The 14,392-nt window shown below is 45.4% G+C and overlaps 1 protein-coding gene across 2 annotated transcripts in view; it reads left to right on the top strand.

Annotated features, from left to right (window-relative positions):
* The window catches only part of ADAMTS9 (ADAM metallopeptidase with thrombospondin type 1 motif 9), a 133,525-nt gene extending 120,341 nt beyond the window's left edge, over positions 1 to 13,184 (top strand). For both annotated transcript variants that reach the window (XM_024192709.2, XM_024192708.2), the window contains exons 37-40: positions 1,451 to 1,542; positions 5,091 to 5,195; positions 10,218 to 10,312; positions 11,666 to 13,184. In XM_024192709.2, the coding sequence (XP_024048477.1) occupies positions 1,451 to 1,542; positions 5,091 to 5,195; positions 10,218 to 10,307 (287 nt within the window). In that variant the 3' untranslated portion in view covers positions 10,308 to 10,312; positions 11,666 to 13,184. The remainder of the gene's footprint in view (positions 1 to 1,450; positions 1,543 to 5,090; positions 5,196 to 10,217; positions 10,313 to 11,665) is intronic.
* Positions 13,185 to 14,392: the final 1,208 nt, after the last annotated feature.

Here is a 14,392-nt window from a genome sequence, read left to right as displayed (position 1 = left end):
TCACCCCAAATCATCAGATCTTTACCCTGAAAAGCAGTTTAGGGGCACTAGGAATGATTAAACTAGATCACCTTGAGACAGGAAAAAACGCAGAATAATGACAGTTTTCTCATTCCTTTGAATTATCCGTTGCCTTGCTGTGAACTCAGCCTGGTTTATGCGTTGGTTTGTTGATATTTTTATATTAAATTGGAATCGAATGGCAAATATAACCCTGGAGAGCCTGGCCCTGCGTCTCTCTCTCACTCACAACATGCCATTAGCTGCAATTGCACGATCGGGCCCCAGGGACTCAGAGATGCTCATCCCTGCATGGAGCACTCCAGTATATAACTCCCATTAGTGCAGTTGGAACTGAACTCTGAACTCTTCAAGGGCCTGAGCCAATGGCCATTGAAGTCAATAGGAGTATTTCTCTTGACTTCAGTAGGTAATGAGCCAACCATAGGGAACCAAACTTACTCCTGTTGAAGGCGATGGGAGCTGTGCTATTGGTTTCAGTGGGAGGAGGATGGGACATGTATCTCCTATGCCTGCCATGCCCATGGACGCTGGGTGAGCTGGGGGTGCATGTCTGATGGCCCATTGAGATTGACTCCAAGAGGAGCCCCACACACCTACATCTAAGGGTAGAATTTGGCTGGGTATCAGTTTTCAGCAAATATTTTTAAAATGCAACATAGTATTAGTACTGGCATTGAGGGGGCAAAGATTGCAGATTTTTTAAACGGCCAGATAAACCAATCTCACGTGATTGCTATCACTTCCTTTGCAAATTGCTAGGCACTTTGGCAATATTCCTGCCATGTGAGCTATAGAAACCAGGAGGTTCAGCTTTTCAAAGGAGCCTAAGGGGATGAGACACCCCAGTCCCATCGAAATACAAAAGGAAATGGTCATTTAATCTCCATAGTCTCCTCTGAAAATCCCATTCTGATTTGTTGTACGTTATTTGAAATCAATCAGCTGGCATTTTTCACTAAGCCCTTCTAACTTTGAAACAACAGTTTTGTTCTGTTCCAATACCGTGTTTTGTTTAAGGGAAAATATACGCTTTGGATGTTCATGTGTTTTGTCTTACCGGTGGGTTCAGATTACTGGGAAATTTTCTGCTGTGAGAATATAACCAAAACCATTCTGTCCGTGTTAGTTGTTGTTTCTACACAATCAAATTCATCAAGGTACTTGAAGACATGCGCAACTTTCCATGTGTGAGGAACCCCACTCAGTGCAGTGCGTTACTCGTGTGCGGAATGTTACACATGTTCTTAAGCAACCTGCTGAAGTGGGGTTTTACTGCTGCAAAGCGAAGAGAAAAGATCTTGCTGAACTCACTAGATAAACATATAAAAGCAAATTTCCCAGATGTACTGGTTAGCAAATAACGTGTTCAAATTTCTCTCTCTCCCCATATGTCCTCTCTATGCTGTTCACCAAATAATTTTCTCAGCAACTGATTTACAGTTTGCACGGACACATGATGGACGACCTGTTCCTTATGCCACTGCGGGGGACTGCTACAGTGCGGCCAAATGCCCACAGGTATTTGACAATAACATTTCTTAGGGACTGGTTCCATTTGTTATGTTCAGACTTTATATTAATTACTCTTGATCACGTCAGCCCAACTCCAACAACTGTCACATTCTCATCTCAGCGGTCTGAAACTTTCTTTTGTCTGTACAAAGTGTACTTTCTGTTCTGCAAACAGCCATTGGGCTATTGGGAGACAACCAGCAGGGTTCAAAAAAAGACATTCCATAAAGCCAGGCCTGATCCAACAGCCCAGCACGGGGGGAGAGAATTGACAATAAAGGGGAAACAAGGGTAAAAAAAAAGATTGGTGAGGTTTTGCCTGATTCAGTTTGCACTGGTGGGATCTAATACATGGAGATATACCTATCTCCTAGAACTGGAAGGGACCCTGAAAGGTCATCGAGTCCAGCCCCCTGCCTTCACAAGCAGGACCAAGTACTGATTTTGCCCCAGATCCCTAAGTGGCCCCCTCAAGAATTGAACTCACAACCGTGGGTTTAGCAGGCCAATGCTCAAACCACTGAGCTATCCCTCCCCCTCTATTGATCTTGGGTACTTATCTGGTCCCCAACAGTAGTATCTATGTACCTTGCTTTCTTTAATGCATTTACCCTCACAGCACACCTGTGAGATAGGGCAGTGCTATTACCCCCACTTTTCAGTTGGGGCACAAAGAGACTAAGTGACTTGCCTAGGAAGTCTGTGGTGAAGTAGGGAATTGAACCTGGATCTCCCAAATCCCTAGTTAGCACCTTAAGCTCTGAACCATTCTTCTGCTAGATTGAGCTATTAGATCAGTGGTTGTCAACCTTTTTCATTTGCGGACCCCTAAAAAATTTTGGATGGAGGTGCGGACCCCTTTGGAAATCTTAGCCATAGGCTGCGGACCCCCAGGGGTGCGGAGACCAGAGGTTGAAAACCATTGTTCTCTGGTAACGACAACCTTTCGCAGACCTCTTAGACATAGTCTGTGGACCCCCAGGGTTGAAAACCACTGCATGAGACAGTCCGAGATATGTGATGTAGCTGAATTGCAGGGGTGGGTCTGGGGTGGAGCAGCAGATCTGTGAATCATCAGCATAACAGTGATGCTTCACGCTGTTCGAGTGGCTGAGGGCACACAGGCTGAACGTACAAAGAGAAAAAGGGGAGAACCAATCAGGGAACCCTGAGGGACTTCTGCACTAGTGAGAGAGACGCAGAGGAGGAGGCACTGAAGGAGCGGCTGGAGAACAAGGATGGAGATCAAGATAGCACAGTCACAGAGTGCTAAGGCATAGAGAGAGAGGACAACTTTACCAGCCAAGTCAAGAAGAATGCAACCAAAGAGGAGGTGTGGCTGGGAAGGGGACAGAGCCAAACAGCAGATCAAGGAAAAGGAAGTCAGGTGAGCAGGAACAGGGATCATGCACTTGAGAAGCCTAGAGGCAAAATGGAGGATGGAGATGGGCTTGTCATGAGGCTTGCAGGAAAGTTTTCGGGGGCCGGAGGGAATGTGGCATATCTGAAGGCGAAGGGGAAAGTGGTTAAAGAGGAGGGAGAGCGGATGGAAGAGGAAGGTTCAGAGTTGGAAGGATATGGGGGATTTAGGAGAGAGGAGCGAGAGAGACACCTCAAGTTGGAGATCAGGTTGAAGGAGACAGTGCTGGGAAAGGTGTGTGAAGAGGATTGAGGCAAGTGGAAGGCAGTGGAGAGAGTCCTCCTCAGATAACACACGTGTTCCCGCAGAGAATGCAAGCAAGAGGAAGTTGAGAGTCAGAAGCAAAAAGGGGCCGGGGGGACTGTGGGCACAGGTGCAGCCCGTGAGCAGTAGAGCTGTCTGGCAAGGAAGATGGTGGCGCTGAAGACAGAATCGATCAATCTACTGAAGTCTGTGTGATCGTCTGGTCTCCGCCGCAGGGGAGCGGTGCGCTGGTGTTGGGGTGCACACAGCAGAGGGAGAGGAGAGTGAAGGGGCCAAGTGTGGAGGTGTTTGTGCAGCCTGCAGAGGAAAGGGAGGGAAGAACAGGCCCAGTGAGGTGGAGAAGTGTGGTTGTGACCAATATGCACATTTGGAAATGCTCTAGCATGCAGGGGCGTCGGAATGGGGGGCCAGGGGGCCATGGCCCTCCCACTTTTTACCTAGCGATGGGAAGGAGAGGCTGGAGAGGAGCAAGTGGGGGATGGGATCTTAGGGGGAAAGGGTGGTGCAAGGACGGGGGAAGGGTTGGCATGGGGGTGGAGCCTCGGGAGGGGAGGGGCGGTGTGAGGGTGGAGCCTCCGTTCGGTAGCCCCCCCCACTTTTAGGGACCTTCTGCCGCTCCTGCTAGCATGTAGTAGCTTCACCCTGACGCGTGGCGTGATATACACTATATTGAAATACAATATGTCAGTAGAAGGCTAGATTACATTATGTTACCGGTGCCTCATTTAGCCTCCTAGGTGTTATCGGCTTCCAGCACAACCAGCTTATAACACTGTTGAATTCTGGAGCAAGAATAACGAGTGATCAGTTCTGATAGAAAGAACTTGTTTCTCGACCTTGGTCATAGGGGGAGCGAGGTTTAGTGAATGAGGAGTCCAGGAAGCTGACAGCGGAAGAGAGGTCTCTCCGGTTCCTTGCCTTCCAACTTTTGGAGCTGTTGTGTTTCTGTACAGCACCACGTCTCAGGGATTGACTTGTTACTTCAGGAACGTTCAGGAATGTTGATTTCTCTCCACCTAAGTAGATATGTGGCATTTAACATTCACATTCCCGAGGTAGCGAGTACATTGAGCACAGCTAGCCACAGTCTGCCTTTTCCTAGTAGAGCAGCCATCTTGGACTCCAGGTCAGGCTGAGATAACAGCCAGCAGGTTCACGGACTTTGGGTTAGGTGGAAAGGGGTATTTCAAAGCACAAAGTCAGGTGGGCGTTTGCTAACGGGAGTTATGCATGGGCATCAAGTGCAGACTTACCCCTTAATTTTGTGAGCATTTTTTGCTTCTGATAAAAAAAGGACAGTTAAGTTAAGGACATATCTAAAAACCAAACAAAACAGAGTTTTGATTTTTATTTAAGTTGGGGTGGGGGGGAAGGCAGGACAAAATAAGAACATGGATGCCCTCTGCAGGTGAGAAGGAAGGGGAAAAAAGCTATCAGTGTGGCTGAGTTGGATGCAGTTTTGTTCCATGTTCCAGGAGCTGATGAAGGATACCAGGTTCTGCAGCTTGCAATGGGAAGGCCAAGAGTGCCCTCAGCTGGCCGATGGTGGAAAAGCAGCCTCCTCCTTTGAAGCCCCAAATGAAAAGAAATTCTTAATCTGAGTCATGCTGTGATTTGTACAGTATGTGCTAATCACTCTCAGGGCTTGGAAAAATTGAAAACATCGCCGGCGAGATCTTGTTAGAAAAATGACACCGTGGCATGTTGTTACAGAAGCGTGCTTGCAACAGTGAAGAATAATATAATTTAAATATGGCTCTGGGGTTATGTGGGGTCTCAGGTTCCTTGTGCACCCTTCTCAGAGCGTGTTTTGCTTGAGCCATTTCAGAAGGTACGTCTTTGTGATAATCGATGTGTTTTTATGTTTTAGGGTCGCTTTAGCATTGACCTTTACAGAACAGGCCTTTCGCTAACAGAAACAGCAAAATGGATCTCGCAAGGGAATTACGCGGTGTCGGAAATTCAAAAATCCCCGGTAAGAGAACGAGCGTATTAATTCTGAATCTGGTTATACCTGCTAATGTGAGGTACCTAATTACCGTGTGCCACCTTATCGTGCATAGAATCATTCTTCTAACAACATGTCATAATGAAATCCAACGTAAGGCAGTAGATATGTGAAGCATAACCCATAACTGTGTGTGTGTGTGTGTGTGTGTGTGTGTATTGGAGTAGGACAGGTGTAGTAAACTTTACTTGATCTGAATTATTGCAATTAATTAATGGGTCTGTTTAACCAGGAAGCTAAAATCACTGAACACTGCGGTGCACACGCGTCTTTAATTAGCTTCTGAATCCTTCTGCAGGGAGCCTGCGCCAGACAGGATGTGGAACCAGGATGGACCACATTCTGTGTCCCTGCTTCAGGAAAAGTTCTTGCTGGGAGCTTTGCCTGAGTAAGGGCTGCAAAATTTGACCTCATCAGCCTTTTCTATCTATAATGTCTAATTTCATGACCAAGAGCAATCAGTAAAACCAATAATGGGGGTGTGGCTATTATTATTTGCTTGCAGTAGCTTTTAGAATCAGGATCCCATTTCACTATAATGAAGAAGCCAGCTCTGCCCCCAAGCAGCTTAACTCTTTTGGCTGCTAGAGCAGTTACTCTTAAAGACCCACTTAGTCAATGTTTGTCCATCTGTGTCCAGCATGGGTAGATATTAGGGTTAGATGCTGGCTTATCCCTGGTCAGTATCAGATGCTGGTTGTGACAGACATGGCAATTTCCTGCAATATGCTTGGAAAACCTTACTGAATTAAGTTTAAGTATCTTTGGAGTCCAATGTATTAAATGCCGAGGTTCTGCATTATTGTGGGCTGGGGTGATCAAGGGGCTCTATTGAACAATGCGGCAGACAAGAATGATCTTTTGGGACAATATGCATGACGCGGAATTCCTAGGAGGAGGTGAATACAAATGCCATCTGCTGGTTAGCCAAAACGCAACCTTTTGAAGCCAGGCCCGGAGGAAGGGATTGTTATCTGCTCATTACCTGTTTCCGAAGGTTGGGGATCAAAGGCCCAAGCTGAAAAAAGAAACAGGCTGATCTGCGCTGTCGGTGTCTTGTTCTGAGTTGAGGCTGTTATGAACTTGTAACCACAGAAAAACCCTTTGGGGAGGTTTGAAGAACTAACTCCGACCAGAGCCCTTGTTAGAGTTGGAGAGTGATCTCTGGTAAGCTTCTTAGCATGTGTGTAAGCAGGGAACTGTGCAGTCTGGAAAAACCCCGGTCAGGAGGGGAAGAAGCACAGCTCTCCACCCAAGAGAGGTGACGGTTGAAGAGCCTGGGGCCTAGAGTAGGTGCCCTTGGGGGACCACAGAGGTGGAAATACAGGTGCAGTTGCCCTGAACTGTGGTGCTGGTATTACTTACAAAGGGAAAGAGGAGAGAGGCAGAAGGGGTGACAGACAGTGGGAGAAGAGGATGTCAAGGTATGAGGTGAGAAGAGAGAGTGGGGGGGAAAGTGAGAAAAGATAAAGACTGAAGCTAGCAGAGAGGAAAAGAAGAACCAAGCAAGAGAATCATTCTTAGGCTGTAATGTCTTCAGGCTGCGTCCTCTTAGAGTTCATGGCTAAGGTTTTCAGAGGAGCCTCTCTGGGTTTGAAGAGGAACTGAACATCTAACTCCCATAGGCACCTTTCAAACTTCCAGCCAGAACCCTGAATAAGAACGCGAGGATCAGCTCAGGCAAGGGGGGGTGGGTTCTGCCCTCTGCTCACTACAGATTCCCACTTTATACTTGGGGCTTCATCCAGCCAGGTGCCGAGCAGCGTGAGAGCAATCTCACTGAAATCAAAGTTACGTGCCTGGCAGGATCTGGGCTGCAGTGCTCAACATCTCATCGGATGGAGCCCTTCATGGCTTGCACAGACACGGTGTGAATTGCTTGCAGCATGCGGTCAATGGGAAGGGGATATTCCCTGTGGATATTCACCTCTCACACCTTCCCCCTCCAGATATTGATCATGCTTTGAACTCTGAGAATCGGTGCTAACTTTTGGAAGTGATTTTGGTCATTATTTCCAGTGCGCGGTATTATCCAGACATCAGTGCCTCAGAGAGGCCCCATCTACAACCCCATGTCACCATAAGCATTTAACATTTATACCTGGCATTACTTTTCTGCTCTATGGCTTGGTTATTATTATTACTGTTGCTCCGTGGCCCAAGTGGCTAGCCAGTTATCGAGGCTTTGCAGGATTGCTTCCGTTAGGAGAAATGGAAGATACAAGTCAGGTATATTCTTTGGTGTAATCCTATTTATTTACAAAGAATGTACACAACCTCCCGTTTCCCTGAACACAGTAAGAACAAACAGCAGGCAATTACTTTGCTTCCAAGCCTGCTTCCCTAGGCAGTCATGTGTCCCAAGGAACTCTGTCTCTCTGCTCTCTTTCTCAGGGTCACGCTCACCACTGCTTCTCTCTCAGTCTGTTCGCTTCACACACACACACTTGGCGTGTCAAACAAACCCTTGGCCCCGTGTTTGCAATCAGTCCCAAAGAAACCCTTCTTATTTCCCTCAGTTAATTCTTGCACAGGCTTGCCGTGTACCCCAATGCCTTGGGCAGTGGCTTCTATTGTTTTAGCTATCACTATATAAAAGGAGATTAATTGCTTCCTCCAGTTGCCATTTAAACAGGTCTCATGATCAAAGCCCCACCTGATGGCAGCCATTCACACCATCCAGCATAACCTCATTTATTATGTGTATTGTGACAGTGCCTAGAAGTCATGCTTATGGCCCAGGACCCTATTGTGCGAAGTGCTGTCCAAACTCAGATGCTCTTTGATAAGGATAATGCCACTGGTGTTGGAGCTGGTGCAGTCTCCTGGTGTTAGTCAGTTTGGACTCTCGTAGCAATGGCTTGATATGTCAGTGTTTCTTTCTAGACCTTTTTATCTCACTTTGCTAAAGATTATATTTTGGTGGCAGGGGGGAGAGGGTTTGGAGCCGGCAGTCAGTTTTGTGCCTGATTATGGACTGGGGTCAGAGCTCATCCGAAGGGGTGGTGAGGCGCTGCACTGCCCCAGGGCTAGCACCAGGAGGCAGAATACCTCCCTGAACTCCCCCAGCACAAGGGGCACTACCATGTCCGTGCTTCTGGTACACCAGCCCCTCTCTGCTCACCAGTGCATGGAGTGTGGGGGGGAAGCAGGCATAGCTTTCCCTCTTCTCTGCCCCTTCTGAGGGCACTGTGCGCCCCTAGAGTAATGAGAACAAAGCAATCTCTGCTCTCACCTTTGTACAGAGGAGTCCAGCTGTGGCCCTGTCCTCTTCTCCTGCCTCCCTTTGCCCCTCTCCTCTCTTTCCTTGCAAGGTTAGCCATTCTCTCTGGTCCTTTTGGGGGCAGCTCAGTGCAGGGGGAAGCTCCTTGTGCCGCGCCCCACTCTGCACCCATGTCAGGGCCCAGCAGAACCCAGCCTTAGATTGGTGTTTGTCAGTTTCAGGGGTCTCTGTATCCCTTGCGACAGCTGCTGACATCACTGGTGCCTAATACTGGGAAGGAGCAGCTGCTTCTGCTCCACTTTAGCTGCCAGTGAGCTCAGGACGCAAAGCCCTGGATCCGAGTCGGGGCCGGGACAGATCTAGTCATCTCCCCTTCAGGAAGGAGAAGCTTCAGCAACAGACCTCCAGCAGTCCAGTTAGGTGCTGAGAGAGGCGAATGGGGCAATTATAGTTGGCAGAATTAAAACAAGCCCTGAGGGACATGGCTTAGTTTGATCACTCTTGGCAACCTTCTTGGGGTGTAAGTGCCAGAGCAAACCGAAGGAGAGAAGAAATACCAATCGGAGATGAGGGTGGTCTGCTACAATCACAGATCAATAGCACCAAGCGCTGGAGAGAGCTCATACACTGCAGTTTAAAAATAAGTGCTCTGTGCAGGCTTGCGCTGCATTTAAGTCCAATCTTCAGGCAATTTAAGGCTCAATTACCCTCTGAAAAGCGTGTGTCTGTGGAAATGACCAAGAGGGGGGCATGCTCTGTAGACAACAGGAGGCGGAGAGGGCCAGATTCAAATCTCAGTTACTCTGGTGTAGATCCATTGAATCTGATGGGGTGACACTGATTTAACCGAGATCAGACTCAGGCCTAAGGTCTTCTCGTTCTTGTCTGTCTTCCACCATCTATCAGTGGGCTACAGCAGGGGTAGTCTATAGGTGGACTACAGGCCAAATCTGGACTGCCAGACACTTGAACAAACCCAGAAATATTTTGTTAATTTACTTGAGGTGGTGGGTGGTTGTTGGTGGGGATATTTGGTTTTTTATTATTTTCCTCCGGGAGTCTGGACCTTGACCAAGAAATTTGGACCTTGACCAAAAAATAATGGACTGCCCCTGGTCTACAGTGTAGAAAGGATGGAGAGCACTGTAGAAATCTGGGAGAATAGCTGCCAGATCTAGTGAACTCCACATTCCCACAGCATCACTTTTCATCACACCTGGGGCTGCTGCACCACACCAGGCTTTTCCCCTCCAAATAAACACTTGGCTGTCGTGTCGGCAAACATCTTTCCTTGCCCTTCACGTGCTCGGTAACATTTGAGGTGCAGTTTCTTTCCAGCTGTCTTGTTTCTCCTATCTAATCTGCGTCCCTATCCACGGGGAGGAGCCGAGTAATTCACTCATGAGAAAGTTCTCTCTGTGGGGGCAAGTTGGAGAAAGCTCAGGCCTAGAGGACTTCCCATCGAATGGCCTTCTCCTTGGGTGTCATTTCATTTGGCAGTTCACAAATACTCTACTTTCTCTGCATGCAAATGGGCCAGCATCTGACCTATTAGCCATAAATGTAATTACATTTGCATCGAAGGAAAAAAATAGCAGTTAATTCATAAATCATTATAGATTTTTGGGCAGAATTTTTTCCCTTCCAATAAACTTTTTCAGTTTTATTATTAAAAGAGCCACAGACTCGGGTATCTGGAAATGGCAGCATTTGATTTCCTCTGGTGTGACATGGTTTTGAGACATCATTTCTGATTTTTCCCGCAGGATGGTACCAAAGTAATAGGGAAATGTGGTGGTTACTGTGGAAAGTGCACTCCATCATCTGGAACAGGCCTCGAGGTTCAAGTGTTGTAGCAATGGTAGGTTCCCATTGTTTTGGTGCTAAGGGAAATCGTTCCAGGAATTTATTGCTAAAGAAAAACACTCCTGAGTCCTATTTTCAAACCAGATTTAGGCACTTAGAATTCTGTCTGCTTTGGACTTAGGCATTTTTTAAAATGTTACCCTGAATGCCTAAGTCTCTTTTGAAAATGGGACTTGGGCTTTGGGTTTCTAAGTCACTTAAGTGCTTTTGAAAATGTTACCCAGTAGTTAAACTCCACTGGTATTAAAATTTGACTTGTATATAATGCCTTTAATTCCAAAGGAATTATCAAACAACCATGTAAATTCATACGGCTTCACTGATACTCAGCCACCATAGGGATGGAAAGGACTGCCAGCTGGCACATACAACACAAGGCAAGGAATTGCTTTATGTCCTAGACGCCAAGACAAAACACTCCACTTGAAGAAAATACCAGAGATCATATGGACCAAATTTTTAGAGAAGGTCCACATGCAAGAAGGCATGTTCATTTGTGGACCTACATTTATGCCTGCATTTTCCATGATTGTACGCACACTTACTGAAATTGCATGTTCAGAATGGGGATTTAGACATCTAAATATTCATTTGCACGTGCAGTAATTACACATGCAGTCATGGTAAGTGCAATGGTAAATCACAATGGTAAATCACATGGGTCCAGTCTTCAGGGTTCAAATTGCCCATTGAAAATTTAGTCCTCCATTTCCACGTAGGCTGGGCCTCCGTTTTTAAGATGTTGTCCAAAAGACCCCACACTGGAGACGGGTTGATTTTACTCAGACGTGCCAAGAACTGTGCTCCACCCATTCTCAGCTGGAGTACAGCCCCTTAGACCATAGCCAGCTGGAGTCAATCAGAGCCCCTGCAGTAACTCACCCCTTTGCCCTCCGGCTGAAGCAGCTGCCCCTTAGAATCAAGGATCCGGTTACACTTATGGTTGTGGTTCCTTGATGGCTTCCCCCCCCCCCCCCCATGCTGAGTGGATCACACCATAAACCGCTTGATTCTGCACCATTAAACTTTATGGGAATTTGTTGATTTTCTTGAATGGGAGCAGGGTCAAGCTCAGGGAAACAGTGAGACTGACTGTACATACAGAACTGTCATATGCAAACTGAAAGAGGTGGAGAAACGTGTTTTCTCTGCTCTTTTCAGCTCTTGCAACCTCAGGTGCTACCTGTAACAATAGCAGATATGATATAACATTTTCAGATGGATATTTGATTTTCGAGTTGGCGTCCTCAAGCTGTTTGGCTCCAAGCTTTTCTGATATGAGAAGTCGATGTTTCAAAAGCAAAAATAACCATCTTACTAAACCATGTAACTTGTTTGTATATTTCAGGTTTTCTGAAAGCAGGGAGATGAGATGGATGAAGGATAGTGTTGCAATACCTCTGCCTTCTACTTTTGTACTTGTGTGTGTGTGTATATAGATATTGTATATTCTTAATGATGTAAAGTATAATATTTATGGCTGGAATTATTTATTTTGATTTAATATTTTTGTACGTAAAATGTTTATATTAAGGCTGCTTTTACTGTTTTTTGTGTTAAACCTTGCAGTCAAACCACTGCATTTTACGTACTCTACATTATATGTAGCATTATGACAAAAGTGATACTTCATTGTCACTGTACTCAATTGTTTACTTTCAATCAGTAATTTGTCTTCTTGTTACAGGCTGCTTTGGCCTTTCAAGGTGCTACGCAATTTGCATAGGGGTATTTTTGGCATTTCAGTACAATCTTTTTATAAGGAAAATAGAGCAGGTTGGGTTGTTTTGGTTTTTTTTACTTATTAGGCCGACAGCACTAAGGGGGGAACAAATGAAGAATGAATACACTGTGTGCTGTTTTATCAGTCACTATCTTTTAGGTATATTTTAAATTTCATATGACCTCTGTGGCCAGTGCTAACAGCCGCTGGTTTGGTGCTACCACAATGTATTTATTAATTCTCTGTAGCTTTAGACAGTTAGATACAGTGCCACCATAGATAAAAGGGGGAAATGGATGGATGAGCCAATTAAGATAAACTAAGGTCTAACCCAAACCTAGGATCTCACCCTGCCAATGGGTCCAAAACTTGAAACCCATTTTTAAGGTTCACAAAACCTTGGTTACATTTTTAAAATTAATATATTCTAATTGCATCAGCTGTGGAACTTCCTGGTTCCGTCTTGAAATGGGGCGCTGGATTTGTCCAAGACAGTCTGATTGGGCCATATGATCCCATGGTGTGTACACTGAAAAGCATAGCAAAATCTGCCTCAAAATTATAAGCCAAACCCACCTACTTTGCATTATGCTCCTGCCACCTTGGGACATCAAGCTTCTAAACATCATCTTAGTAGTGGGGTCTGTGAAAATGTGGGAGGGGTCGTGGAAGAGCCAGGACACACTGGAAAAACATCCTAACTTACCAGACAAGGCATAAGTTACTGTTCTGGGCTGCAGTAACTCAGTATCAGCAGACATCTGCAATGCTGCAGTGGATTTCTATACATACAGGGCCATCTGCAAACAAGAGGGGATGAGTAAGCTTCATCTCGGATTTCCAAGGTGTCTCAATCAGATCACTTTGTACGTGCAAACACGTGGCCCCTCTTACACACGCTGGTTAATGTGTACTAGTGCATTGCTTTGCTCTTCCCCAGCAAGGCATCTGTGCTCTTTGGGTTTCTCCCATCCAGGCGCAACTGATTCTGTAGTCCTTGTTCAAGAATAGCTCCCACTGGAGTCAGTTTGGCTGAGTAATGACTGCAGAAGTGGTCTTTGTCTGTATGTCACCAGCCTTGCTGCCTGTTACATACAGGCCATCTACTCAGAACTCTGCAGGACGTTGTGTGGTGGTGACTTGGTGAGGCTATTTTTGTATGAAGACCCTTAGTTCTTTCCCTACAGTTTTACTACACATGGGAACATATTGCCCATATTCACTCTATTTTGGGTGTGATCAGAAGCCAGGCACTCTCAGGAACAGTATAGGAGGGAACATCCGGGGACTTTCAGCAATTTGTGAAACCAAAGAGTTTATCCAAAAATTTGGATAAATACCTGAACTTTTGGGTGCACATACTTACCAAACCCAACCTCAGAACCTTTTGAGATCCTGTTAACCTGCATTATACCTCAGTCATCACTAAGGAGAGCAAATGTAATCAGTTTGTTGAAAACTATAGTATCGATAAACTACGATCATAGAAACATAGGGCTGGAAGGTACCTCGATAGGTCATCTAGTTCACTCCCCTGCACTAAGGCAGGACTAGTTGTTAACTAGACCATCCCGGGCTGGTGTTTGTCTAATCTGTTCATGATCATGTCCACTGTTTTGTAATCCAGGCCTTTGCTAGGCTGTTATCAGCATCTTTATTCTGCCATCTAAACTTGGTCTATTTTAGAATGAAAATTGCTAGCCAGATCCCCAGTGGGTATAAATTGACATAGCTCTATTAAAGTCAACAAGGTTATGCTAATTTCCACCTCTCGGAGACTCTGGCCTTTGCCTACTTTGTCAAATGTTGCCTAAGAATTCATGCATGTAATGTTTGGATCCAAAAAGAAGATACATTATCCCATATGCATTTTGCATTTTATATTTCACCAAGTAGTAGGATATGGTCATACAACAGGCAGACTAATAGTTTATCACCAACCTTTATGAGTAATGGTAATGAAATGACACCCACAATATTTTTTGAGAAAATGCCAAAAATACCATTTCAAAGTATGTTTTATTAAAAAAAAATAACAGGGCGAGGGGGAAGAGAAAGAGTAGCTATGAAATCGTGATTTTGTGATTACTACTCATCATTAAAGCTTCTGTCCTGTAGGGGAAAAGGGAAAATTGCACTAACTTTAGGAGAAAAACAATGGTGCTCAATTAATGCTTAGACAGTGCAGGCTGATTTTATTTTCTGTAATGAAGTGAATGAGTATTTATAAAAAAGAAATATTATTTAGACCTGTACGTATTCCTTTCTACCATGTAGTTTAATAACCGCTGGCAACAGAGGCAAGAGAAACCTAAAATTATGAAATAAAATGTAAGGGAATTATTTATAGTT

Source organism: Terrapene carolina, unplaced genomic scaffold (genome assembly GCF_002925995.2).
Source record: "Terrapene carolina triunguis isolate 2854851 unplaced genomic scaffold, T_m_triunguis-2.0 Scaffold89, whole genome shotgun sequence".
NCBI lineage: Eukaryota > Metazoa > Chordata > Testudines > Emydidae > Terrapene > Terrapene triunguis.
This window is presented reverse-complemented; position numbering and strand designations above follow the sequence as displayed.